Source organism: Hylobates moloch, unplaced genomic scaffold (assembly GCF_009828535.3).
Source record: "Hylobates moloch isolate HMO894 unplaced genomic scaffold, HMol_V3 SCAFFOLD_21, whole genome shotgun sequence".
Lineage (NCBI taxonomy): Eukaryota > Metazoa > Chordata > Mammalia > Primates > Hylobatidae > Hylobates > Hylobates moloch.
This window is the reverse complement of record NW_026652296.1, coordinates 30,852,765-30,879,862: the sequence shown is the minus strand read 5'-3', so window position 1 is coordinate 30,879,862 and position 27,098 is coordinate 30,852,765. Positions and strand designations below refer to the sequence as shown.

The 27,098-nt window shown below is 45.0% G+C and overlaps 1 protein-coding gene and 1 long non-coding RNA gene across 3 annotated transcripts in view; one reads left to right on the top strand and one right to left on the bottom strand.

Moving 5' to 3' along the window:
* The first annotated feature begins 1,111 nt into the window (after positions 1–1,111).
* On the top strand, positions 1,112–25,192 carry FKBP1A (FKBP prolyl isomerase 1A). 2 transcript variants are annotated; one of them, XM_058432886.1, is made up of 5 exons: positions 1,112–1,275; positions 1,356–1,403; positions 18,625–18,752; positions 21,930–22,094; positions 24,090–25,192. In XM_058432886.1, exons 1-4 carry the CDS (start codon positions 1,239–1,241, stop codon positions 22,056–22,058), a joined length of 342 nt encoding a protein of 113 aa, XP_058288869.1. In that variant the 5' UTR covers positions 1,112–1,238; the 3' UTR covers positions 22,059–22,094; positions 24,090–25,192. The 2 variants fall into 2 exon arrangements, with proteins under 2 accessions (XP_058288869.1, XP_031998722.1); XM_032142831.2 differs by lacking the exon at positions 18,625–18,752 and having other exon boundaries at positions 1,117–1,275.
* LOC131382201 (uncharacterized) overlaps positions 15,527–27,098 on the bottom strand; it is a 52,997-nt gene continuing 41,425 nt past the window's right edge. The window contains exons 2-4 of the long non-coding RNA XR_009211461.1: positions 20,995–21,112; positions 20,181–20,248; positions 15,527–17,612 (exon numbers count right to left, since the gene is read on the bottom strand). This is a non-coding gene — a long non-coding RNA (uncharacterized LOC131382201). The remainder of the gene's footprint in view (positions 17,613–20,180; positions 20,249–20,994; positions 21,113–27,098) is intronic.

Sequence of the window (27,098 nt, the reverse complement as noted above, 5' to 3'; positions counted from 1 at the left end):
AAGTGAGGCATCTCTGTTATATTAACACGCCCCTCACAGCATGTATTACTGTCTCATAATATTACAGATTTGAAACTTTACATGTATTCCGTAACTTTTTTTTACTTAAACAGGTTATTTGATTATCTCTCCCATATCATACGTAGATTCTATGAGGTCAGGGACTAAGTCTGACTCCTTCACTGCTGTATCCTCAGCACCTAGCACAGTACATAACATACAGAAGGTGCTTGTCAAAGTCAAAATAAAATATGGAGATGAATCTCTAAATGTAATGTTTTATTTGGGGAAGCAAGAATTGCAACTTGGAGCATACACACAGATCTGGTGGTCTTTGGTATGTCCGAAAAAAAAAGAGAAGGCTGGGAGTTTTATTAGAAAGGAAAATGCATTGGCACTAGTAAAGTTTCAGGGAGCTGGCAAGCTCTGATTGGTGACTGACAGTGGTAAGTAAAACTAGTATTAGGTTATGGCGGGTTGTTTCAGCAGTTACTGGCTGAATCTGGTCTTAGGGGGACAGCAGGCCATTTCAGCAGCAGAGTTAGTGGAAATATTGATTCTTGGAGCAGGCACTGTGTGCCTCCAGTGCTTTTCCCCTGGCCCCTGGATTCTGATTCCTTTGGGCATAACAAGAGTGACCCAATTCGTATTATCAACTTTCACATGCTCAATAAGAATGTACGCATGTAAGCTATGGGTGAGTGAATGAATTTGGACAACTCCTCCTCCAGTGAAGAAAAGCAGAACTCAGAACCTTGAGCCACTTATAAAATGTTAACATACTACCACCTGTGCGCCGTCTTCTCAGAACCATGCTCTTCCCAGGATAAGTAACTGTGTGCTTGTAAGTGGAAACCTGATGACAGCCACCCAGTCAGTGAATGGCGGACCCCCTATTATTACTCTCATTCTTTGGGCAGGGAGATGCTTAACCGGCTGGAAGTCCAGAGGAAGGGCGGGAGAACGAAGGAAGACAACCAGCAAACACAGCTGTATCCGGAGGCCTCGGGGCTTCCGGAGGTCTCGGGGCTTCCGGGCTTCCGGTCCCTCTTCCGGAGGCCTGGGTTTCCGGGACGTGCGCGCCGTGTGGGGCGCGCACGCAGGGCTGGGCGAGAGGGGGCGTGCGCGTGCGCAGGCGACGCGCCGAGGGACTAGGCAGAGCTGTGGAACCGCCGCCAGGTCGCTGTCGGTCCACGCCGCCCGTCGCGCTGCCCGCCCGCTCAGCGTCCGCCGCCGCCATGGGAGTGCAGGTGGAAACCATCTCCCCAGGAGACGGTGAGTAGTGGCGCGCGGCGGCTCGGAGTACCTCTGTCGCCGCGCGCATCCGCTCACCATGCCGGTCTCTGTCTCCTCAGGGCGCACCTTCCCGAAGCGCGGCCAGACCTGCGTGGTGCACTATACCGGTGAGTCTGGGGCCCGGCGGTGAGGGGGCCCGGGCCGCAGTCCCCAGCCCGGGTGCGGCTGGCCGTCAAGGCCTGGGGGCCCAGGGCCTGGGGCCCGGGGCGTGGCGGCGGCGAGGCCCGCATGGCCCGAGGCTGAGGCCTGGGCGGTGGCTCAGGGGCAGCCTCCGGCTTGCGGAACCCGGGTGGGTCTGAATCGGCGGTTGTGAGCATTGACTGCGGGCTAGGCGTTATCTAACCTATCAGAAGCATTTCTGCACCTTAGATGCTGCCCTTATGCCCACTGCACAGATGAGGAAACTGAGGCTTGGCGAGGCGAAGTCACTTTCCCAAGGTCACACTTTTAGGAATGGGCAGAGCTCTGGCCAGGGATCATTAGGAAGGATTTGTACCATTTCTGTGCCCCTGCCCCCACTTCCATCCCTCCCTTCACTGGAGATGAGGACGAGGTAATTCCGAGTATGCAGAGCTGCTGCTTCCTCCGGGGAACTCGGAATTCGCCCCTTTGCCGCGGGGTGGAGAAACATCCCACTTCCTAAGTCATTGCTTTGGCTTTTCCTGGCCTTGGGGGAAGTAGAGCTGCACGGCCTTTTTCCGTCTTTTTACTTTTGAGCCACTTACAAATCCAAGGCTCAGTGGCAGCGTTGGCTCAGGCTGACCGAAAACTGCACGTGTAATTTACTCCCCCAGCTCTTCTAGAAGTAGAGACTTTTCTCATCCTCATTTTAAAGATAAAGAATCTGGAAGCTAATACACAGTGATAATATAAGCCAAAGGAAATTTTAGACACCTCCCCCTCCCCAGGCAGAATTCAAACATCAGGGTCGTGTGCCTTGGGACTGTCTTACTCCTTGTCCTTACAAGGTCGTCCTGGTTTGTATGGGGCGGGGGAGGGGGAGAGCTGAGTTGGCGGAGACTCCGTGGCTATGGGTCCCACAAGGGTGGGAGTGATTGGTGTAGCCACAGTTGTTGATACGAATAACCTTCCCTCCCCCTCCTCCTTCCCCTTTCGCAACCTTCCCACCCTTTCCTCTGTTCCCCCCTCTTCCCTCTGTTTTCCCACTCCCTCTCCTCCTCTTCCTCCTCCTGGGTAGTAGGCTGTGGGCAGTTCTGGCCAAGTTGCTCAGGAATAAGCTCCACCTTTCCCTTCCAAATCATGGAAACATGGAGGAATCCCTCTATTGAGGGAAATGACTTTCACTGGATAGAGGAAAAGGCAACTAACATCCCTCCTCCCATGCCCTTTTATTTCTGTGGCCCTTCTCCATGGGTAGAAATGGGGGCAGGAGGTAGAAGTTAAGGACTAGAACTTTAAAAATGCTGCCAAAGGAGGAGTTACTGAAACCCATCTTCGTGGGGAGCAAGCAGTCTCATGTCTGTGAAAGAAGCTGGAAAGTGCTTTTGATGTTTTAGATAGCTGTCCTTGTAGGCCACAGTCAGCACCTGAGCCTGGGAGGTCTGATAGATGAAAGCGCATCCGTTTGGTGACTTTTCATCGGAAGGATGAGAAGAGTAACCATTTACAGTGCCGGGGTGAGTGGGCAGTTCATTCAGTTCCGCAGCCAACTGGGGCAAAGACTGGGACTCAAGCCGTGAGGAGCTGCCTTCTGCCGCACCCCCTCCCCACCCTAGCTTGTACATAGCCACACTAGGGTGCTTGGCAACATGTGTCCCACTCCCACGTCTGCCCCTCATGCTCGCCCATGTTCTGGTGCTGCCAACAGGACTGGACCCCAGCATGTAGGCAGTGCCGCACTTCACCATGCCTCTTGGTGAAATATCCCCACACAGCATGTCTGGAGCCTTTTCCTATGAGAACAGATGGTCATGAGACCCAGAACACCATCAGGGTTTCCAGTGCCTCTTGAAGTCTGTGTTTTTCTCGCGGGTGGCACCCACCCACATGTTTCCAGAGCAGCAGCAGGACCCTGGCATGCATTAGGACAAAATCTTTCTTTTTGGTTTCGTTTTGATAAGCCCTATAAAGACGCCTTAGTGAGAAGCCAGCTCTGCCTCATGCTCACAGAATAGACTGTTTTCGAGCAGGCTGGCGGCTTTGTTCCCGTGGGTCTTTGTCACCAGCCTCCCAGGAATAACCTGTTTGAGACCTGTGGGGGCGTGAGAGGAGTGGGTAGGCACTGTGAGATCTCATCTGTAGCATTTTAAGGCTTTTAAGTCACTGGGAACAGAATCCATCTTGGGGGAACATGATCAGAAAGTGGAGGTTATAAAGGTTCCAGGGGTTTTCAGAGGCAGGAAGCCCACTAGGTCCGAAGAAGGGAAAAGAAATAATCATGATGCCCTTACTTCTCATCTCTGTTTTTTGGCGTTTTTTGGTTGTTTTGTGTTTTGTTTTGTTTCCTGCCTGACTGCCTCAGTAGTCTCCTGTTAGAGATTTGTGTTTGTCTGCTTCTACCAGCTGGTGGGTGGTGGAAGTCCCCTGCATGCTCACCCCTCACCTCTCCCCATGGCCAGCTTCTCTGTCTTTTTTGAGTATCTGGCTCAGATTTCTTGGCTGTGATTCTGATTGTTACTTTTCCTGAGAAGGAGAGTTTGAGTAAGGTGAACACTCTTGATCCAGTCAGCTCTTGCCCGGTGTCCACTCAGCTGATTTGGGCATGGGTCCAGAGAAAGAGGGGTGGCAGTAAGGTGGCCAAAATCTCCCCTTAGCCATCACAGATGTGCAAAGCACAGACTGCCCTTTACCACGTGGATGCTTTAAAAGCCATTCATGGCTGTCAGTCACCTTGATGCCACTCCCAAGGGTCCCTCTGGTGACTTCCGTGACCTTCTAGCAGAGCACAGCATGAGCAAGGCCTCAAAGGAATGCCTGCACTACCTCTGTGGTACCAGAGGGAAAATACAAAGTTCACTATCACCAGCTAAGCATCTCCTAGGAGCATGACAGGCTTTGAGGTGGGAGGGAGGTGGTGGAAAGGTAACCTGCCAAGTAAGTGCCTTTAGGAGCCAGCGAATTCTCATGGCCCCTCCCTGCTGCCTTCAGTAGCTTCGTCATCTTTACTGTTGAGCTTGTCCTGGCACACAGCTAGGTTTAGACCTCTTTTACTTACTTCAGCAGGCCGTGTGCCTGCCATTGTGAGAGCAGCCTCAAGGGGATTGAAGGAATGTTTTCTTTTTTCTTCTTAAAAAGTAACTAACTGGACATTTTGTCCTTGGGATCAGGTTTAAGTCAGGTATAGCCTCCCGGCTTCTGACTGAGAAAAACCAAGAGCCCCTCAACCTCATGTCCTCAGGAGGTTGACTGGGAGGGCTGCTGAGGCTCCCAGGACAGGTGTGGCCACTTTGCTGCAGCCTTCCTCAAGCCCCTTGCTTTTCCTTAGCTTTGTTCCCCCCTCTCCTCTGCTTTATTCCATCTGCTCCCTTGCTAGGTATCTCTTGGTTGGTGATCTGATGTCTGGAGGGAGGCTCACCCTCAGCAGAGATGCCTCAGATGGCTTCCCCTGACGTGTGCTGTCTTGAGGCACGCAGGCTGTATCTATTGGGGCACGGTTGCAACAAGTCCCTTTGCCTTCCCACAGCAGATGTTTTTTGAGCAACAGCAGCAAGCCAGGCTCTAGGGACATGGCTAGTGAACTAAATAGACAAAGACCTGATCTGGTGGGGCTTTGCTTATGATGAGGAGACTGATAGTATGGCCATGGGGCACATCAGGTAGTAAGAAGCACTGTGGAGAGATTAAGGTGAGGGATGGGAAGGGAAGTTGGCTGCTTTTCGTGAAGGTGATTGGAAAAGGCCTCTGAAAAAAATGGCATTTTAACATTCACTCAAAGGACATTGGAGAGGGAGCTACAGGGCTGTCTAGAAGAAGAGTATCCAGGCAGAGGGAAGAGCTAGTGCAAGACCCTGAGGCTGGAGCCTGCTCCGTGCATTAGAGGAACAGCAAGAAGACCAGTGCGTTAGAGGAACAGGAAGTGGATTGTGTGAAAGGGTATGTGGCAGGAGATGAGGGGACGGTGGAGCCTCGTTGGTTGTTACAAAAACGTTGCCTTTTTCTAACTCAGGTGGGAGCCATTGGCTGGCTTGGATTTTAACGCCCCCTGCCCCCCCACCCTCCTTCTGGCTACTGTGTGGACAATGGGCTTTTGGGGGCAAAGGCAGAAACAGGACACCGGTTGTATCCCAGGTGTGTAGAGTGCCAGCTCAGGCAGTGGGCAGAAGTGGTGCCAGGTGGACAGTGATCCCCAAAGAGGATGTGGGTTCTTTGCTGTGTTCTGATCTTGGCCCTGCCATATAACAGGCTATGAGAGCTTGAACAAATTGTCCCACAGTTCCCAGCTTCCACATTCTGTCTATAAAATGGGAGTAACGATGCCTGCTGTGAAGCAAATGCCTATTGAGACTACCCAGTTATCTCCAAAGTGTTGCTCTTTTTTAAAACCACAGTTCCATTGAGCCTCACTCATCGCAGTTGTTATGTCTGTAATCTCAGTCTAGAAGAGTCCTTAGCTGTTTTTTTCTTAATAACCCTGATTTCTTCAAAGAGAGCAGGCTAGTTATAGAATACTCCACATCTGTCTTACTGTTTTCTCATGGTATTGTTTAACTTGTTCCCTGCCTTGATTTTCTGAACCGGATGTTTAATGTTTTAAGTTGTCTGAATAGATTCCGTTTAAACATTTTAGTGAGTACTTCATCCTCAGCACACATGGGAAACATCACTGGTTGTGATGCTAAATTTGATCTTTTTTGTAAAGGTACATTCTTCCCTTTGCATTTAGCAGTGATCTGTGGAGTGCTTAGGTAGCCATAGATGGTCTCTTGCTCATCAGCCTTTCACCTAGTGGTGTTTACACCACCTGATAATTCTCCCCTGAAGAAGTCATTGGCATTCACAAAGTGTTGATTTTTAAAATTCCTTCATTCTTTCTACATTTATTAGCTGTTATCCTTCTATAAGATAAGGTAAAGCTAATTCTTTCCCTTTAAATACCAATTTTTATTTTTATTTTTTGAGACAGTGTCTCTGTCACTCAGGCTGGAGTGCAGTGGCTTGATCATGGCTCACTGTAGCCTCGACCTCCCAGACTCCCATCCCGGCCTCCCATCCGGCCTTCCGAATAGTTGGGCCTACAGGTGCATGCCACCTATCCTAATTTTTGTATTTTTTGTGGAGACGGGTTTCGTCACGTTTCCCAGGCTAGTCTCAAACTCCTGGCCTCAAGTGATCCACCCTCCTTAGCCTCCCAAAGTGCTGGTAGTACAGGCATGAGCCACCATGCCCAGCCTTTAATTACCAATTTTTAAAATGAAAAATGAATGTTAACTGATGGGGTGTTGCCATTCCCAGTGGGGGCAAGTGACTTTTTCCCCCTCTATTTGCTTTTACTGTACTGTGGGCTCAAAATTTTTGTCAGGGCCATAAGATCTATGATACCCGTTATTCTTTTTGATACTAATATCATCCTAAATTTGGCCAGTAGGAGCCCTTCAAGCTGGCTCCAGTACCTTTTTGACAGGCTCCCACCATTCCTTCATCCATTTCTCGGTTTCACTACTCTGGTCCAATTATCAGCCATCTTTCAAAGAGCTCTGGTTCCTTTCAGTGGCGTCCATGACCTTTTTTTTTTTTTTTTGGTAACAGCTTTATTGAATATAATTTACATACCATAAATTCACCTATTTACTCATAGATGTTTTAACTAGAACATTTTAAGTGCTTAAACTGATTTTTATGAAGTACTGAGGGGTTTATTGTATCCATAAACTGGAAATCATTTGTCTGCCTTGGAATTTTCTCTAAAAATATTGTCACCTGCTGTTTCCCATGGAAGAAGCCAAGGTTATTATGAATAACTTAATCACATAGCATCCAGTTCTCCCTTTGGTGCTCATAGTGACATTTGTTTATTTTTACTTCTATTTTTTCTTCTGTTTTTTGTTTTCTTTTCCTGCTAAGAAGCTTAACCAAGTCTCTGCATTCCCTCCCCTGGACCCGTTTGATTTTGACCAGGTGTATTCTAGCAGTGCAGAAAGTCGAGGAGGTAGAAATAACCAGTTCCTAGATGCTACTGTCTCTTTCTATTTACTCTTCCTCTCCCAGGAGCTCAAGCCACCTTGGCCTGCATTCCTTGAATGCTCCAAGCCTTTTCCCACATGGAGGTCTCTGCCCCTTTGCTTAGGTGCCACCACACTGCCCCCACTCCCCACTGCATGACAGGCTCTTTTCTGTTCTTTATAGCACAGCTTAAGTAACACTTTGCATGCGTACATGCATGCTTCTAATTCTGCAACAATGCACCCATCTATTTTCTTAGCCCCCATCATAGTCAGGATCCGTGTAGTTAAACATCTACTCTTTCCCCAACAGACTGAAGGCTCCAGGAGGCCAGACCCACACTAGTGTTGTTCTCCAAGGTCTCCCCATCAATCTTGGCATAGAGTAGCTATTCAGTGACTGTTTGAATGAGTGGCCAGTTGGGACCTGGCATTCCCGCAGTCACTCAGTGAATATATAAGGAGCTGGGCAAAGCCTCAGTGTTGCCCTCAAGATGCTAACCCTGTAGGGAGTGGTCAGTTACAATGAAAGTACCTCAGGCAACCTACACCTATAGGCTAGAACTTCTTGGAGGAAGTGCCATTTGGTCTTGGGTGTGTATGGTGCAGTCAGCCAGGAGGAAAGCATCTTCCAAGTATATACACAGGCCAGGAGGAGAAAAGGGTACCTTTGATTTTTCTGTAAGTACTTGATGAATGTCTGCTATGTACAAGACACTGTCCTGGCTACCAAGAATTTAGGAGTGAAGAAGACACAGTTCCTGCCTTCATCTTACACTGTAGTGGAAAAGACATAATAAATATGATTAATAAGCAAGACTGTTGCATATAAGCTAGTAAGTGTTAAGGAGGGAATAGGAAAAGGTTGAGATTTTAGATAGATTGGCAAAGGCCTCAATGAGAAAGTGACATTTGAGCAAAGACTTGAAGGAGGTAAGGATGTAACCTATGTGACTATTTGAGCAAGATCATTTTAGGCAGAGAGAACAGCAAATGCAAAGGCCCACAGGTGGGGGTATCCCTGGTGTGTATGTAGAACATAAGGAAGCAATGTTCTGGGACTGGAAAAGTACAAGAGTAATCAGAGGTGAAGTCAGAGGGATGGTGGTAGGGGCGGAGGCTTGACAGCTCTTAGAGGATCTTGTAGGCCATTTTAAGAGTTTTATCTCCTGAGATGGGGGAGTCACAGGAGTTTTTCAGCCGAGGGGTAGTAGGGTCTGGCTGCTGTGTCAGGTTTAGACTTTAGGAGAGCAAGGGCAGAAGCAGGGAGACCAGGGAGGGAGTTATAATAATAGTCTGTAACAGAGGTCCAGAACTCATGCCTTTAACCATTATACCCTATAGAAAATGCATATTTCTACCACTTCCAGCTAGCTATTGTTAAGTGGTATTTCTTTTTCTTTTTATTTTTTTGGAGACAGAGTCTCACTCTGTCGCCCAGGCTGGAGTGCCCTGGTGCAATCTCGGCTCACTGCAACCTCTGCCCCCTGGGTTCAAGCAGTTCTCCTGCCTCAGCCTCCCAAGTAGCTGGGACTAGAGGCGCATGCCACCATGCCTGGCTAATTTTTTGTATTTTAGTAGAGACAGGGTTTCGCCATGTTGCCCAGGCTGGTCTCAAACTCCTGAGCTCAGGCAATCCACCCGTCTCAGCCTCCCAAAGTGGTAGGATTACAGGCATGAGCCACTGTGCCCGGCCTAGTGGTATTTCTTTCTCCCCCTCCGCATGCAATATAATGTGGTAGTAACCCCTCTTATTTATACTGTGATTAAAGTGGAAAATGGAGAGACACACCCACAGGGCATGCATTCTGGTCTGTGTTCTTTTTATTGCCATTGGATCCTGCATGTTCTTCCCATCATGGGCCCTGCCTTTGAAAGTACACTTTTGGTTATAGGATCTAAAGAGATTTAGCCAAAGGTTAGAAGCATTTCCATACTGCGTATGGGAAATGTGCTTGCACTGTTTGTGATCTCAGGAAAATGATGGTGAGAGTGAGCTGGTTCCCTCTTTGGGTAGGCATTTGGACCTTTGGTCATACCCCTCACTCATAAGGAGTTCTCAGAACCCCACTTCAGGGAGGTTGTGCTGGAATACAGCCACAGAGACCCAGAAATGGAATAAGAATGTAAGATATGAATTTGTATCTTTTGCCTATCTAAATGTAGAATCCCTTTTTACCCATCATGATTGAAACAAGTGGGCAGTTGGTATGCTAACATAAAAGTGACATGGCTTCTGTAAACATTTTATTTCAAGCTCTAACATAAATCATTTGCTAAAGGACTATGTCTTTATCTTTGAGTATGGCTCTGCTAGTGGAGTTTCCCATCATAGTTCTTGCAAAAACCAATTTGACCTTTTTTAAAGTAGAGCAAAGACTATTGTGAGAACATTTAAAAACAAACCTTTCCAGATTTTTAAGATTTCTTTCTCTAAATGTAGTCTCCCATATGATTATTCACTAGCAATGGTTTTTTAGTGACTTGCCTTTATTGAGTCTTTCCCAGCAGTCAGCTAGAACCACTGTTTGCATTCACACTCATTTTATTGATTTACATACTATTTAATTACATTATATGTACACAGTAAATATAGCTACCATAAATGGATTTGGGGACAAACACAGCTAACCACTCCTCCCTTTGTGAACATAGAACTCATATGGGAATGAAGAAGTGATCATGAGCTAGAGACTAAAGCATGAGGGGAGTGCTCTTCACCATGCTGGGGTATGAAGTCTGTTGAGTTTTATGAGTCTCTAAGTAAGGCAGCTGAGTAAAAGGTGGTTAAGAGAGCTTCTGTATCTAATAAGGAGAAGAGAGAAAGAAACAGCTAAACCATTAGACCTTGAGCCATACACCCATCTGGGAATGTTCTGAGTGGCTTCAAATGCAAAGCCGCAGAAAAATACTGGCTCCCCCTACCTCCATCCATTCAACCATTACACACCTTTTTTTTTTTTTTTTTTTTTTTTTTTTTAAAGAGACAGAGTCTCGTTCTGTTGCCCAGGCCGGGGTGTACTTGTGCAGTCATAGCTCACTGCAACCTCAAACCTCTGGGCTCAAGCGATCTTCCCACTTCATCCACTCAAGTAGCTAGGACCATGTCTGGCTAATTTGTTTTTTGTTTTTGTTTTTGTTTTTTTAATTTTTTGCAGAAACAGGATTGGGGACGTGAGTCTTGCTGTGTTGCCCAGGCTGGTTGCCAACTCATGCCAGTCTCAAACTCCTGGCCCCAAGTGATTCTCCTGCCTTGGCCTTCCAAAGCACTGGGATTATAGGCATGAGCCTCCTCCGCAGCTGGCCTCATTGTACCTTTTGTCATTAAGAAACTCACCTGCGTGTTGAAAGTAGAAATCCTTTGTCCCTCTCCAAACTGTAAATGGCAAGGACTTTATTTTATTTTGAAGGTTTGGGGCTTAGGATATTTTGTTTTTTTGTTATGTTTGATTTTTGGTTTAGTTTAGTCGTTTTTTTTTAATCTTGAACTTACCATATTTTGGTCCCTGTAAAATGCTGCCTATAGGAAACACTCCTGCAGAGATTCATGAGCAACTATAAACTGCATTGTGAGTCATGAGCTTTCACTACAAGTAGTGAAGCCATAAGTCTGTAGAGGTGCCTTCTTCAGTCCTCTTACCCAGTAGAAGGTATATGGCACTCTGCCCTTCCCCAAAGCAGAGTGCCCTGGAAGTGACTCCATTTCTATTGGGTTATTAGTGAAATAATTTCTCAGTGGTCCTTGTGAATCTCCAAGTCCTGGTCTTGAGTCTTAACCACTGCTTTAGTGGCTTGAGCCAACCACCAGGAACACAGTCTGGGGATACTTTGCTGCCCAGGAGCTGCTGGCCAGGTCTCCCTCTGCTGATTCCTTGAAAAGCAACAGGAAAGAGCAAGCTGCTGTGGGGTAGACAGACTTGAGACTGTCTGCACCGTCTTGTTTTTTAAACCCTTTTGCTCCCTTTCCAAGGATTTCAGTTCAGGAGGAGACCCAGGCGAAGATGACATCAACAGCCTTTGCATGCAGTCAGTCATAGCTTTGGCTCTTTTCATGGTCTTGTGCTTTTAACTGGAGCACATTTTCACATTTTTCTCACTGATTAGTAACTAAAGGTGCTTAAAGTAAAGTTTACCATTGTGGGATTACCCCTCATATTCTTGTTACCATATAGGGAAGAAGGTCTAAATATGAAGGCCTTATGCTTGTCCTTCTGGTTCTTAAAAATCATGCAAGTAAAGCAAATCCAAGAGTGCTCTTGAGTACCAGCACCACACGTGCCACCAGGACACAGAACGCAGGCCAGGTCAATGAGCTTGGGCTGCATTCAGTCAGGAGAGCCAAGACTAAATACTTAAGAATATGGAGCTATTCCAGGCAGTTTCTTAGGCATGAGTTACAGGCTTGTATGGCCAGGAATGAAATCGGTCAGTTCTGCATTAGAGGCAATGCTTGTGATGTTTTATGCTGAGTGGCCTTTAGAGCTTAAAGACTGTCAGCTGTCTTATCTGCACTGTAACCTCAGTTGCCTTCTCTTAGCAGGGCACGCTTTCTCTAGGAAATTATGGCACTAACTTGGCAGGTGGTTTCACTGTTCAAGGGCTCCAGCTCCTGGCACAACAAGTGATCTCCAGAGTTAAAATTGGAGCAACTGCTGAGACTTGACTTGCTGCCTGCTTTACCTGTTCCCTCCCCAAAGAGAGGAAGCACTTTTCATTCATTGCCAGTGTGAATGTAGGAGCTAAACATATATAGGATTTTAGTAAATGCCACTGCCTACTCTTTTTCTTTTCCTTTTTAAAAAAAGTTACTGAGGCATGATTGAAATCCAGTATACTACACATTTTAAAAATGTACAGCTTCATAAATTTTGATGTGTCATTGTTTCCCTTTCAATTCACCGTGACCTCCTTACCCTCCTGTAACAACTACTGATGTGCTTTTTTGTCAGTGTAGATTCGTTGCATTTTCTAAAGTTTTATATAAATGGAATCATACAGTACGTTCTCTTATGTCTGCCTTCTTTCACTTGGTATAATTATTTTGAGATTCATCTGTATTGTCCCATGTATCAGTTGTTTGTTCCTTTTTGTTGCTAAATATTTTTCTATATATAGATATATGTATTTACCAACTTACCCATTGGTGGATGTTTGGGTTAGTTTATAGTTTTTGACTATTGCTAATAAATCTGCTTTGAACATTTGCGTACAAGTTTTTCTGTGGACACAGCCTGTCATTTTTCTTGGATAAATACTCAAGATTAGAATGGCTGGGTCATATGGGAGGTATATGTTTAACTTAACTATCAAGCTGTTTAATGAAGCCTTATGTTATATTCCCACTAGCAGTGTATGAGAATACCAGTTTCTTCACATCCTCACTAACACCTGACGTGGTCAGTCTTTTTAGTTTTACTCATTCTAATCAGTGGTAGATGCGTTTCCTAGTGGTTTTAATTTGTGTTGTTATAATAACTAGGAATGTTTAGTATCTTTTCATATGCTTACCTGCCCTCTGTCTTTTTCAGTGAAGTATCTGTTCAAATCTTTAGCCCTTTTTTATTGGTTTTCTTAATTGTTGAATTTTGGTGGTTTGTTATATTCTGGATATTAAGTCCTGTATTAGATATGTGCTTTGCAAAAGTTTTCTCCCAGTGTATGGTTTGTCTTTTGTTTTCTTAACAGTGCTTTCCTAAAGTACTGAATTTGTTTTATTTTGATGAAGTTCAATTTATTCTTTTATAGATAGTGCTTTTTGACATCATACTAAGAAATCTTCACCCAACTCAAGGTCACAAAGATTCCTTTCTTATGTTTTCTTTTATAAATTTGATAGGTTTAGTACTTAACATTTAGGTCTAGGATCCATTTTGAGTTAATGCTTGATAATGGTGTGAAGTTTTTACTGTGTTATGTGTGGATATTTTCTCATTTCAGCCCAATGTAATTTTCATCTCAGACATTGTAGTTTTCATCTCTGAAAGTTGGAGTCTTATGGTTCTCCTCTACTAATTCTAACATTTGTGTTAGTTCTGGATTGCTTTCAATTGACTGATAAGTCTCCTCATTGTGGGTCCTGTTTTCTGCCTCTTTGCATGCCTGGTAATCTTTGGATGCCAGACATTGTGAATTTTACCTTTTGGGGTGCTAGATATTTTTATTCCTATAAATTTTCTTGAGTTTTATACTGAGAAGCATTTAAGTTACCTGGAAACAGTTTGATGCTTGCGAGTCTTGCTTTTGTGATTTGTTAGGTAGGTCTAGAGCTCAGTTTAAGGCTGATTATTTCCTACTATAGGCAAGATCTTCCTGAGTATTCTGTCCAGTGCTGTGTCAATCATGAGCTTCTCCAGTTAGACCGGGGGTAATAAGCACTAATCCCAGCCCTGTGTGAGCACTGGATACTGTTCCTCTAAGCCTTTTGGATAGTTCTTTTCCTGGCCTTGAATAGTGGCTCAGATACATGCACTGAGAGGGACTCTGCTGAATACTCAAAAGAGGACCCTCTGCAGATCTCTAGGGATCTCTTTATAGCTCTCTCCTGCTGGTACTGTGTCCTATGGACTCTAGGTGCCTTGAGCTCCACTCCAGGTCCCTCTCCCTGGAAACTCCCAAGGATATAGAGCTGGCCTTGTTTCCCATGTCTCAGGATTGTTGTTCTTCATTACAGATGTCTGGTGTCCTACAAACCATCATTGTAGCTATTTTGTCTAGGTGGTTTTTAGGTTTTAGTGGACTTTTTGTAGGGACGAAGGGGTTGGTTGGTTGGTTGTTGGTTGTTTCATGAACAAATCTGATCCCTGTCCTCCACCGTGACCAGAAATGGAAGTTCTCACTACCTGTTTTGACATTACAGACTGAACAGCATAATTCCTACCCCTGAAAATACTACATGCACACTCATTCCAGCTTAACAAACACTGCTTCCACCTTCTCCCCCAGCCTGACAACTTAGGGCCATAGATACGTGGCCTGTTCCTCCCCACTGGGGAAGCCCTCCTTCTCCTTGTCCTATAGCTTGTGCCAGTTGTGTGACACCCACTTAATCACATACCACCCCACCCATTTCTGGGGATTATTGTTTAGATTTCAGACTTGATTATGGGAAATCCTCTCCTTGGACTCAAGGAATCCCAACATCACTGCCACCACGCAACCCTTCCCTGTGAAGATTTCTCCTTAGAAAGGAGATGAGATTGACAGTTGGTGACTATGGTCTGAAATTCTGGAGCAAGTCTCATGCCCCTTTCCCAGGGACAACAGAGCATCCAAAATAGCATAGGAAAATTAAGATCCTAGGCAAAGGTCCTGCTTAAAGCTCCTTTACTTAGAAATCCTGCTTCCTGGCTTTTATGGTTTTAAGATACTACAGAGAGGTTTGCCCCTCAGTGTCCAAGATAGGCAGGCTCAGGAGAGCTGGGGTTAGACAGGCATCCTCACATAGAGCCACTGAAGAACATACACATCTCCATGCTGGCACAGCAGCAGCAGCAGCAGCAGCAGATTCAGGCTGTGTCCTGCCTTGTGCTCCTAGCCTGGTACCAGTCAGATAGATAGTTGAAGTATCTCACCTCAGGCAAAGCAACATTACATTGATGCATGTAGTGTCTGGAGGTTGCTTGGCATCGCATTTGATCAGGAATAAAAAGGAAGTTTAGGGAGTCTGTCTCAGTACCCTATGGCTTTCATTGCAATCAAAATACGATCTTGCACAGGTCAGGGCTGTGTTCAAGTTTGGCAAGAAATAGGCTAATTTTTTTTTAGGTACTTTTCAAATTGTGGGTTATGAACCATTAATGTATCATGAAATAAATGTAGTGGGTCACAATCAGCATTCTTTTTAAAAATGAGAAGTATATTCCATGTAGTAACTTACATGTAAATTTTGTTTATACACAGACAAAATGTGGGTATGTGTACTGGGTCCTGACATGAGACACTGGTCCCATTGTCACAGATCAGGGATAGCTCTTTGTGGTTTTGGTTGTTGAGTTCCATTTCTTTGTTATTCCTTTCGTGGCAGCACTACATTGTTGTGTGCTCACTAAATGTCAAAGGTTTACCTTATGCCAGTTGTGTTCATTTGGCTGCAGGTAACCGAAGACCCAACCTAAGGCAAAGCAGACTTCTTTATTTTTGTAAGACGTTATTAAGAGCAGTTTTAGATTCTCAGCAAAATTGAGAGGCATGTACAGAGATTTCCCGTATATCCACTGGTCCCACACATGCATAGCCTCCTATTATCAACACCCTCCACTAGAATGGTACATGTGTTGCAATTGACAAACGTGCATTGACACATCATGATCACCCAAAGTCCATAGTTTACATTAGGGTTCACTCTTGGTGGTGTACATTCTGTGGGTTTGGACAAGTGTATAATGGCATGTATCCATTATATATAGTATTACACAGAACATTTTCACTGCCCTAAAATTTCTCTGTGCTCCATCTGTTCTTCCCTCCCTCTACCCCTGACTCCTGGCAATCACTGATCTGTTGACTGTCACCATAGATTTACCTTCAAAGCATACTTTTAATCACCTCAGAATGTGAATCTTGAGGGAAGTGGTTTGGAGTTGATTCAGAGCACTGGAATGACCACCCTGTGGTACGCCTGGCCTTCTCATAGTCACAGGGTGACTGCCATGCTCCAAACATCTTATCCTCACACAGCATTCAACAGGGAGAGCAGGAACTTTCTTCCTGAGTCTTTTTCTTTTTACTAATGAGGTGGGACTTTCCTGGAAGATCCCAGTAGACTTCACAGCAGGTAAAGTAGTGCCCAAACTAAGTAGGTGTTAGTGCTGAAACTGACCTGTATGCCTGCGCCACACCAGCCCTGGCATAGGGGAAAGGCTTGGGTTGATTCCAGTTCATCTGCTGGGCCAGGCTGTTGTTGCTGTTGTTGCTCCTGGGAAGTTGTTGTTTAATTAGAGCGGAAGGTGAGGGTGCCACAGCCTTGGTTCCAGGTGGCCCCTCTGGGCATATTTTTCTTTAAATAACAGACCAGAGAGAAGCTCTTTCTGGTTTCCAGTCTCCTTTGTGGCTCACAGGCCCTGCCACTCAGTGGTTCTGACCTTGGGTGGGTTACTGAGCCTTGGAGTTGGTTTCCTTATTTCTGTTACAAGCAGTCTCATGAGGGTGGATGGAAAGGCTCTCTGCCTGGCCAGGGAATGGAGAATCATAGCTGTTCATTTTCTGCTCTCACCCTTACCTCTGAGGTTGGTTAGGTTGGGTTCCGTGTAAGAAGTGCAGCTTGAAATGGGCTGAAGGCAGTGTGTTTGGTGGGTATTGTGGAGCCTGGAGACCTGTTTTTCTCCCAGGTACTCATTTATAGAGAACTGTTCAAGTCCTGCCATTAGTCATTTCTTTCATCAGGTGGTGACTGCATTCTGGTAAACGAATGAGCTAAATGCATACCCCAGCTTACCAGTTCTGGGGCACCAGTTCCTTGGAGCAGGTACGGGTCCCCACCCTCCTGTCTACCTCTTAGTCCTCAGCTCCCAGCTCCAGGCAGCATTGGTACCCATTCTGCCCCAGGACATCCATCTTTACTCCTGCTCTGCTAAGATACCACCACCCAACCCCCACCCCTGTTTCTTATTTTGTTAAAGTCCACATAGTCTAGTAGCTGTGATAACGGTGCCAATTCATCTCTGCCTCCCCATCCTACTTACAAGTGTTGACATTATTTTTTAGGTTGGGATTTTTGTCAGGATTTTCTTTTTTTCCTAAACTCTTACAAAACAGAACTGTAATGTTTTTATGGATCTTCTGAGTAATGCTTAGAACCATGGTGAGTGCCCACCCTCAGTCTTCCAATAAAATCAGTTTTGTGTCCGTTATATGTTAACCACTGGCTGACCCTCCAGTCTGGGATCCTAATTAGAGAATTTTCAGGAACTCAGTCTCAGCTATCACAATAGGCTGGCAGTGGCTTCCTGAGAAAGCAATGCCGATGGTGTTTTTGAAAAGGAAGTTGCAGATATCTATTGCAGATGTCTGTTCCTCTTTTCTCATAGCGTCTCTGGAGTTCCCCTTTTATTGGAAGGCGCTGTCGTGGCTTGTCCAGCTTCTGGGAAACTGGGATAGTAGAAAGAGCATGGTATTTATAACGTAGTTTTACTATTTTGGCAAGCTACTTCACTTCTCCCTGTCTGCCTCAGTTTCTTCATCTGTGAAATGGGGATAGTGCTGTGGAGAAAGAATTGAATTTGTTCATGTGTGGAAAGCACCTAGCCCATTTAGAGTAACTCAGAGTGGAACCACTGCCCACAGAGTTCCTAGCAGTTGGCTGGATTTACTGAGTTAATTCTTCAAGGGCAACCACTTCAACCTCCTTAGTATTCCTGTTCTCTTCAGTCATCTCTGTTACAAAGTATTAGCTGTGCAAAAATGAGCACGGGTTGTTTCTGGGGCAGCATTGGATAAAATAAGTGGGATGAATGCTGCACAAATTCTTTCTTTCATTTCTCTACTTCAGCCCAGGTTGGTTTTTACTTTTCCCAGGAAAATTATGACAACTCAGGAACCAGCCTACAAGGGCCCAGCTTTATGCCCCAGGTTCCCTGTTGGTGTGAGACACTTGGCACTAGAATGAGGGTGAAGGCTTGCCTTATAGCTTCCTCTTACCACATCCCATAGTGCTGACCCACAGCCTGGAGAGCAGCAGTGTGTGTAGGTCACAATTAGTGAACCAGAGAGGAGACCATGGGGGTGGTAGATGGTGGAGGGGGATTTGCCTGCACTGAACAATGGAGGAGCAATATATGAACACGTTATATGTGAAAGATGATGGGGGATATTGGGAAGGAATATTGCTTCTTGCACTGTGTGTGACTTCTAGACACTGTGTGTACCTCGAGGGACCACAGTTATTTTTAGTTCGGGAGAAAATCCACGGGGTGCTAGGAGAGTCAGGGCAGGAGGAAGTTTATACTCCCCATCTCCAGAAGAAGGTGGACTGCCACCCATCTCTGGTACGCGGGGTCCTTTTGTAGTTGGGTTATTGCCTGGAGTCAGGGAAGAGCATTCACAGGTCTGGAGTAGGACTACCGCAACTCCTTAGATGTCCAGTGAGGTCACAGGAAACCCTCCCTGGATACTGCAGTTCCTGCCAGACTCTTCAGCACTGGCATCTCTGATGAGTGCTCTGCTGCTGGTTTCTGACTTGTCTTGTGTCATTACTCTGTTGCTCATGTTACAGTGGCCTTTTTCACAGGGATGCTTGAAGATGGAAAGAAATTTGATTCCTCCCGGGACAGAAACAAGCCCTTTAAGTTTATGCTAGGCAAGCAGGAGGTGATCCGAGGCTGGGAAGAAGGGGTTGCCCAGGTATGCTCTCTCATTTGTTTTGTTTTGCGTTCTAGTATTTACCTTTTATATTATTTTTATAGGTGGCATATTTATATGGTTCAAAAATAAAAAAAATGAAAAGTCTCACCCTTATCCCATCCCATCTGACCAATACCCCCACAAGAAGCTCCTGTTGTTAATGTTTCTTGTATTGTGGTTTAAGCACATATAAAAACATAACTTTTTTCTTGCTTTCACACATATACGGTTTTGCAGTTTACTTTTTCACTTAATGCATTTTTGACACTCCCAATACCAGTATATAAAAGAGGAGTAGGCTGGGCGCGGTGGCTCACGCCTGTAATCCCAGCACTTTGGGAGGCCAAGATGGGTGGATCACCTGAGGTCAGGAGTTTGAGACCAGCCTGGCCAATATGGTGAAACCCCATCTCCACTAAAAATACAAAAATTAGCCGGGCATGGTAGCAGGTGCCTGTAATCTCAGCTACTTGGGAGGCTGAGGCAGGAGAATCACTTGAACCTGGGAGGCGGAGGTTGTAGTGAGCCGAGATTGCGCCATTGCACTCCAGCCTGGACGACAAGAGCGAAACTCCCATTTCATAAGAGAAAAAAAAAATGAGGAGTAAGCTGTGTTACAGCTGCCTAGTATTCCTTTATGTAAGTGTGCTATAATTTACTTGGCTAGTGCCCTATTAATGAGTATTTGAGTCATTTCCAGTATTTTGCTATTATGAACAATGCTGCAGTAACTCACTTTGTACAGACTTTATTTTCCATATGTGCACATGTTGCCATAGGACATACTCTCAGAAGTGGGGTGAGGGGCTCAAAAGCTGTGTGTAGTGTTTTTTGAGAGGTCTTGTCAAGTTGCCATCTCTAGGGGTTGCACTCTGGACTGCCACCACCGGCCTATAAAGGTGCAATCTCCTCCCAGCCCCAGCGTCACAGTGTATTGTTAAATCTTTGGCCTCAGGACAATAAGAGTAAAACATGATATCAGTAGTTTTAATTTGTATTTATCTTACTATTAACCATATTGTGTCAGACCACTTCTGAGAGGTCATACTTAAGGAGAAAGTCATTTCGTTTGTCTTGAGTGTGTTTCCTAATCTCTTTCCTCCCCATTTGTGGAAACAGCTTTTGTTCTGCCAACACTACAAAATTCCCAGGAGACAATAGGGACCCAGGGTTGCCAAATTTTAGTTGGATTCTGTCTTTCCATCAAACCTAGGAATTTTTTCTTGGCTCTAACCAGGTAAAGGGATGTTTTTCAGTGACCTGAGACCCAGGGAACTTTATAATTAGGCTCTGCATGATGGGTAATTAGTCTGCTTCCCTCTCACCCAGGAGAATTAGAAATTTAACCAAGATGAAAAGACAGATTTCTGTGTCTCTTTTCCAGAATACACATTCCTCTACTTCCTCTATAAAATATCACTGATTTACCTCCAAATAAACTGCTCAACTTTCAGGAACTTGAAGCCGTCCCACTCCCAGGTGTCTGGATTCTGTTCCTGCAGGGCAGAGGGTTGGCAGTGTGAGGCTTTGTAGTTTACTTCCCTTGGGAAACCTTGCCAACCATAGCTTTTTGCCTCTGTCTCCCTAGTCTGGCTGGCGCTTGGATCTGTAGCCCATCCCCCATCTTGCATACCAGCCATTGTTCATACCACAACCCATCTTCTATGACTGTTCCAGCATTGGAACAATCACTGCGTTGTATGTATTGAGTGCTGTATCTGCCATCGAGATAGTGTTATCGGCCTACTTCACTTCCCAGGCTTGGAGAGGCATGGTTGAGTATTGGACAGATGCCTGACTCCCCCATTAACTGGTGCTTTGGCGTCAGTCACAGCCCTGTCATTTGTGAGAAGTCTGGGTAGTTTGAGATCTACATAAAACATCTTTTAAATTCTTCACAGCATATTTTTTCAGCAAGTGAGTTAAAAACACAGGAAGAAGGGGAGATTGACTTGTGCTCCTTTTCCTTTCCTTTTGATATTGTTTTGGTTTTACATGTTTGCAGGCATGGAATCCTGCCTGCCACAAGGACTATTTTGGCAGCTTTTTTTCATCCATCTTGGACATCTTTTCATGTTAATACATTTAAAGCCACCACTATATTATTTCTCATGACTAATCCCTGGTGTGGATATGCCTATGAAATCACTCCTTCTATTGAGTTGTTAGCAGAATATTCTGGAAATAGAATTGCTGAGTCAAGGAATATGATTGTTTTGAATTGTACAAGGTAAAGCCATACCTCACTATCCTTACCACCTTGGTCCAACATGTCCCAACTTCTGAGGGGAGCAAGGATTAGACACTTCATAGCCTGGAGCTTCCTTTTTATTCATCCTCTATCCAGTGGAGTCGGAAAGCTGGGAACATACACATGGAGACCAAAAGCAGAGATAAGTCAAAGGATGGAAATACTGCAGAGAACCTGCTCACTGTTCAGAAAGTAGATGTTGTATACTTATTTGTGTATTTAATTTGAAACTGAAAATATACACAAATATATTTTTTAAAGTAAAAATCTCTCCTTACTGGTCACTATCCATACTGTTCTCCTCACAGCAAATGTCTGGTATGTCCTTCCAAAGATGTTTTCTGTTGTAGGTATATCAATGTTTTCACAAATGGTATTCAGTACATGCTATTGTGTAGCCTAGAAAATCATATTGTCTTTTTTGAAGTTTTCCTATATGGGTAAAAGAGTATAAATAGAAAAAATACAGAAAAAATAGACTACCCTCAAGTATTACTTTCTGTGTATATATTTTTTTAAAGCAAAGTTGAGTATTCCTTTTTCAAGAAGAGCATAGATGTCACTTAACATGTCCTTTGAGTGACAGATCACTGAAGGGGACTAGGTGGTGAGACATCTGGAATGTTACCTGCCTAGCATTAGTCATTAAGACTTCGGTAGAAAGGTTGAGGGCCTGACCGTTCTGAGAGTCAAGAGGGGTTTTGAACTGCCATTGGGCTTCTTGGAGTGAGATGCAGGGGTCATGGAATCTGATTGCCAACCTCCCAAGTCTTGGACAAGGAGGTGGTGATGCCTGGGCAGCTGCAAAGTCACTGGAAAGTCAATACCATCCTGGCCAAGGAACACCTAGGTAAACAGCTTTTGTTCTTACAGAGACAGTTGGGGCGTGTGTCCAGCTGAGTCTGTCTTCCTTGTTCTTTTCACAGATGAGTGTGGGTCAGAGAGCCAAACTGACTATATCTCCAGATTATGCCTATGGTGCCACTGGGCACCCAGGCATCATCCCACCACATGCCACTCTCGTCTTCGATGTGGAGCTTCTAAAACTGGAATGACAGGAATGGCCTCCTCCCTTAGCTCCCTGTTCTTGGGTAAGGAAATGGGATGCTGAAGGGCCCTTCACTGCCTTTGCTCCTCCCATGTTATGCCCAGCGTTTGATGGGTAGCAGAGAGAACAAAAAACACCACAAGGCTATTTTTCCCCCTGCATTCTTTCTGTATTGAGTATCCTTTCAGTGTTATTAGTATATGCTTTGAGTGTAAAAATTGGTCATCCTAAGGAAAGGAATTGGCATGTGTATGTTCCCAGTTGAACTCATGGAGATGGCAGCTGTTTAAATGTTTTTCTATGTAGTTTATAAATTAAAACTGAATTGAGGACTATGGAAATGTAGGCCAAATTTGTAGTGCCAACATTTTAGTTCTTTGGAAATAAGACTCTTAATGAATGACTTTGTTCTACCCTGTGTTTCTAGAAGCTAGAGGGAAAAAAAAAAAAAGCCCTCTGGACATGAATATCATGTCCTAGCTTCTGTGGCTCTCTCCTCACTGCAGTTTGTGGTTACTACCTGTTAGATGGTGTGAGGGAGGCATTATTGCATTGGTCCACCTGCTCAGGGTCCACACCCAGGACACTTGAGGCCCCCAGGCCAGCTCGTTATCAGTGAGTGAAGTGGAAAAATGAAGCCAGAGGATGCTTGTGAAGTTGAAAGGACGCTCTTAGACAGTTCTAGGAAGGGATCTTAGGGACCTCTGCGTCAGCTTTATTGTGCAACAGTAAGGAAACAGGGCCAGAGAGAAAGGCCTTACTCAAGGTCACATCCAGGCAATGGCAAAGTAGGACCAGAGCCTGTTTGTTGATTTTCCCCTCTTCCACCCTCATTTCTTAGGAACTAAACTCAGTATCCTAGTAGCACATAGCTTTTCATGTAAGTGTTAGAATCATTAAGCACATGAATGCTATTGGCTTCCTTCCAACTGGCCCCAGACCTTTTTATTTGCTCCCCTCCTGCCATAGGAAGCAGAGGGCCACAGCCAAGGCCTGGGTGGGGACACTTTTGTTTGAAAGCCACAACAAATGGCTGCCATCCTATTTGCGATGGTAGTCAGAGCTACTTGTAACCTTGTCCTGTTGTGCACATCTCTAAATGGAGGGGCTTTTTTAACTGTCTCAGTTTGAACCACACACACCTTGGTAATACAGGCCTGGTTAAGTTTGATAACTGGTTTCTTCACCTGTCATTGCTACTGGGAGGGAATCCCTGGCACTTTACAGAGCCTTTGTCTGCCCAGAGGTCTGCACCTAGGCCAAAATCCCCTTCCTGTTCTTTGAGAGCTGAGTCATTTTTTGAACGTAACTGTACTCGAGGGAGCCTTGGAATTATTTTCCTGGTTGGGAACAGGCTTTCTGTAAACTGGATGAGGTAGAGGGAGGGGAGAGAGGGATAAAGGCTACAAGTCACCCAGAGTAACCCTCCCAACCCACTGCCAAAGAATGTCTCAGCTTCTTGCAAGAGTCTGGAAGGAAAGTCCAAGGGCAAACCCAGAAAGTTTTGAGTGAATGAATACTGGAGATATTTTCCCAGTATACTCAACATTATGAATGACCAGTTTATTCTCAGTCTGGACTGCACATTAGAGTCACCTGGGAAATTTTTCAGGCTTTCCTGATGCCCAGGTCAAACCCTAAACCAGTTAATCATAATCACTGGGAGTGGAACCCAGGCATTGAGAGTTTTTTAAAGCTCCCAGGTGATGCCTATATGTAGCAGTTGGAGACCCAATGATAGTGGGGAACTGTATTGTCAGCAGCATGGGTGGATGGTCCTCCTGCTGTCCTCAGCAAGGCAAACTTAACCTTAGATTAAAAACAAAACACACAGATCAATTTAAGGAGAAAGTTTGTTTCACCTGGGACCCAGCCCAAGCCCTTCTGGCTGTCTCCAGCTGGAACAGAAGTGGCTTGGTCTCAGACTGCTCAGCTGTTGGGGAAGGGATTCGGCGTGGCAGATGGCATTGTGGCTGTCACCACTGCACACAAAGAACACTGAGTTGCTGGAAACTTACAGATTTTCTGTCCCCAACAGATCTGCCATGGAGGGATCTGGTGCCTCCAGACGTGTGCACATGAATCCATATGGAGCTTTTCCTGATGTTCCACTCCACTTTGTATAGACATCTGCCCTGACTGAATGTGTTGTCACTCAGCTTTGCTTCCGACACCTGTTTCCTCTTCCCCTTTCTCCTCGTATGTGTGTTTACCTAAACTACATGCCATAAACCTCAAGTTATTCATTTTATTTTGTTTTCATTTTGGGGTGAAGATTCAGTTTCAGTCTTTTGGGTATAGGTTTCCAGTTAAGTACATGGTCAAGTATTAACAGCACAAGTTATAGGTTAACGTTAGAATAGGAATTGGTGTTGGGGGGGGTTGCAAGAATATTTTATTTTAATTTTTTGGATGAAATTTTTATCTATTATATATTAAACATTCTTGCTGCTGCGCTGCAAAGCCATAGCAGATTTGAGGCGCTGTTGAGGACTGAATTATTCTCCAAGTTGAGAGATGTCCTTGGGTTAAATTAAAAGCCCTACCTAAAACTGAGGTGAGGATGGGGGGAGAGCCTTTGCCTCCACCATTCCCACCCACCCTCCCCTTAAACCCTCTGCCTTTGAAAGCAGATCATGTTCACTGCAATGTTGGACACTACAGGTATCTGTCCCTGGGCCAGCAGGGACCTCTGAAGCCTTCTTTGTGGCCTGACTTATTATTATTTTTTTTCATCCTGTGGTTTTTCTAATGGACTTTCAGGAATTTTGTAATCTCCTAACTTTCCAAGCTTCACCACTTCCTAAATCTTAAGAACTTTAATTGACAGTTTCAATTGAAGGTGCTGTTTGTAGACTTAACACCCAGTGAAAGCCCAGCCATCATGACAAATCCTTGAATGTTCTCTTAAGAAAATGATGCTGGTCATCGCAGCTTCAGCATCTCCTGTTATTTGATGCTTGGCTCCCTCTGCTGATCTCAGAGTTTCCTGGCTCTTCCTCCCTCAGCCCCTTCTCACCCCTTTGCTGTCCTGTGTAGTGATCTGGTGAGAGAAATCGTTGCTGCACCCTTCCCCCAGCACCATTTATGAGTCTCAAGTTTTATTATTGCAATAAAAGTGCTTTATGCCGGCTTTTCTCAGCTCTGTGTCATGGTGGTTATTTTCAGGTGCCTCCCCTGCCATTTGGTGCAGGGGGATGGGGTTGGGCAGGGTGAAGGAGGGTGGCAGTGGGGATGTAGTTTCAAGATTGTGTCTTGGCAGAAGAATGCAGCAGTGAACATCCTTCCTCACTGGCTATTAAGGGGTTGGGGGTCGGAGGGGGAATGTGGGATAGGTTTGCATCAAAGGAACTGCCTGAAAGGGCAAGCTGGGATAGTCAGGGAACATCCCCTCCCCTGTTACCAAATGTTTATTAAATATGTGTTCTGGGTAGAGCACTATGCTGGGTGTTCTTGGGTTACAGAAAAGTGGGAGATAGAGCACACTTTTGAGAAGTAACTCACAGTCCACTTGGAGATGTGCTCCAAGCAACTGCAAGCAAATTAATGAAGAGATACGAAGAGAAGATTCTGATTTTAAATTGGTATTCCTCAGTAAGATTTAATGTAGAAAGACAGTCCTGTAGAGAGGCTGTGTGGTTGCAGTAGCTTCTCTGGACCCTGCCCTGCGTGCCAGGAACACTCTGTCCTCACTGAGAGTTCTAGAGACTGTCAAGAATGCTCCCACACCTTTCTAAACACCTAGGTTGCAGTCGTTAAATTGCAATCCAAAATTGCCTGGGTTGAGAATCATTGATTTTAAATAGGAAATTATTCAACAGCTTGCTTAATGGCTTTCTAAGTTCTTTTTGTTAATTTATAATTTTTAGAGTGCCAGAGTCATATTCCAGGGTCATATCTTACCGTCCCCAACATTTTTATAAAAATTGTCAAACAACACAGATGATTAAAATGAACACCTATATAATCACCACCTAGATTCTATCATAAACATGTTACTGTATATATCACCTGTCTATCCATCTGTCCATCAAACTATCCATTATGTCTCTTCAGAGTAAATGGCAGACATCACTACAATTCCCCCAGTACATGTCATTGACTAGAGAGTAGTGTTTGTTTACACTTTTGTGCCCCTGCCAGGATAAAGAACACCATACCAGAAAATTCCAATATGGCCTTCCCCAGTCAACCCCACCCCGCCCTTGGAGGTGATAATCATAATTCTTTTCCACCATAGGCTAGTGTTGCCTATTCTGAAATTTAATTTAAATGGAATCCCACACTATGTCCTTTTGCACAGTCAGTATTGTGCCTTCACTCAGGCATATGGGAAGCTGTTCTCACTGAACTTGCATTTCAGGGAAATCCTCTGGATTGGGGATGCGGGTCCTCAGAGATGTTCACATCCTAATCCCCAGGACCTGTGAATGTGTCACCTTACATGGCAAAAGGGACTCTGCAGATGTGGTTAAGTAAGGACCCTGAGATAGGAGGATTATCCATATTTACCTGGGCGGATGCAGTGTAAGCACATGGATCCATACAAGCATCAGTGAAGGCGATGTGAGGGTGGACAGACTTTTGAGGATGCTAAGCTATTGGCTTTGAAGATGGAGGAAGGAGAGCAACAAGCCAAGGAATGCTGGCAGCCTCTAGACGCTGGAAAGGGCAAGGAAATGGATTTTCCCCTAGGACTCCTGAAAGGAACACAGCCCTACCCATACCTTAATTTTAGCCCTGTGATGCCCACTTTGGACTTCTGACCTCCAGAACTGCAGAATTTATTACTAAGGTGATAAATTAGTGTTGCTTTAAACCATTTGTTACAGCAACAATAGGAAACTAATACAGTGCCAACTTTTTTTTTTTTTTTTGAGATGGAGTCTCACTCTGTCTCCCAGGCTGGAGTGCAGTGGCACAATCTCGGCTTACTGCAACCTCTGCCTCCCAGGTTCAAGTGATTCTCCTGTCTCAGCCTCCCTAGTAGCTGGGACTACAGGCACGTGCCACCATGCCCAGCTAATTTTTTTGTATTTTTAGTAGA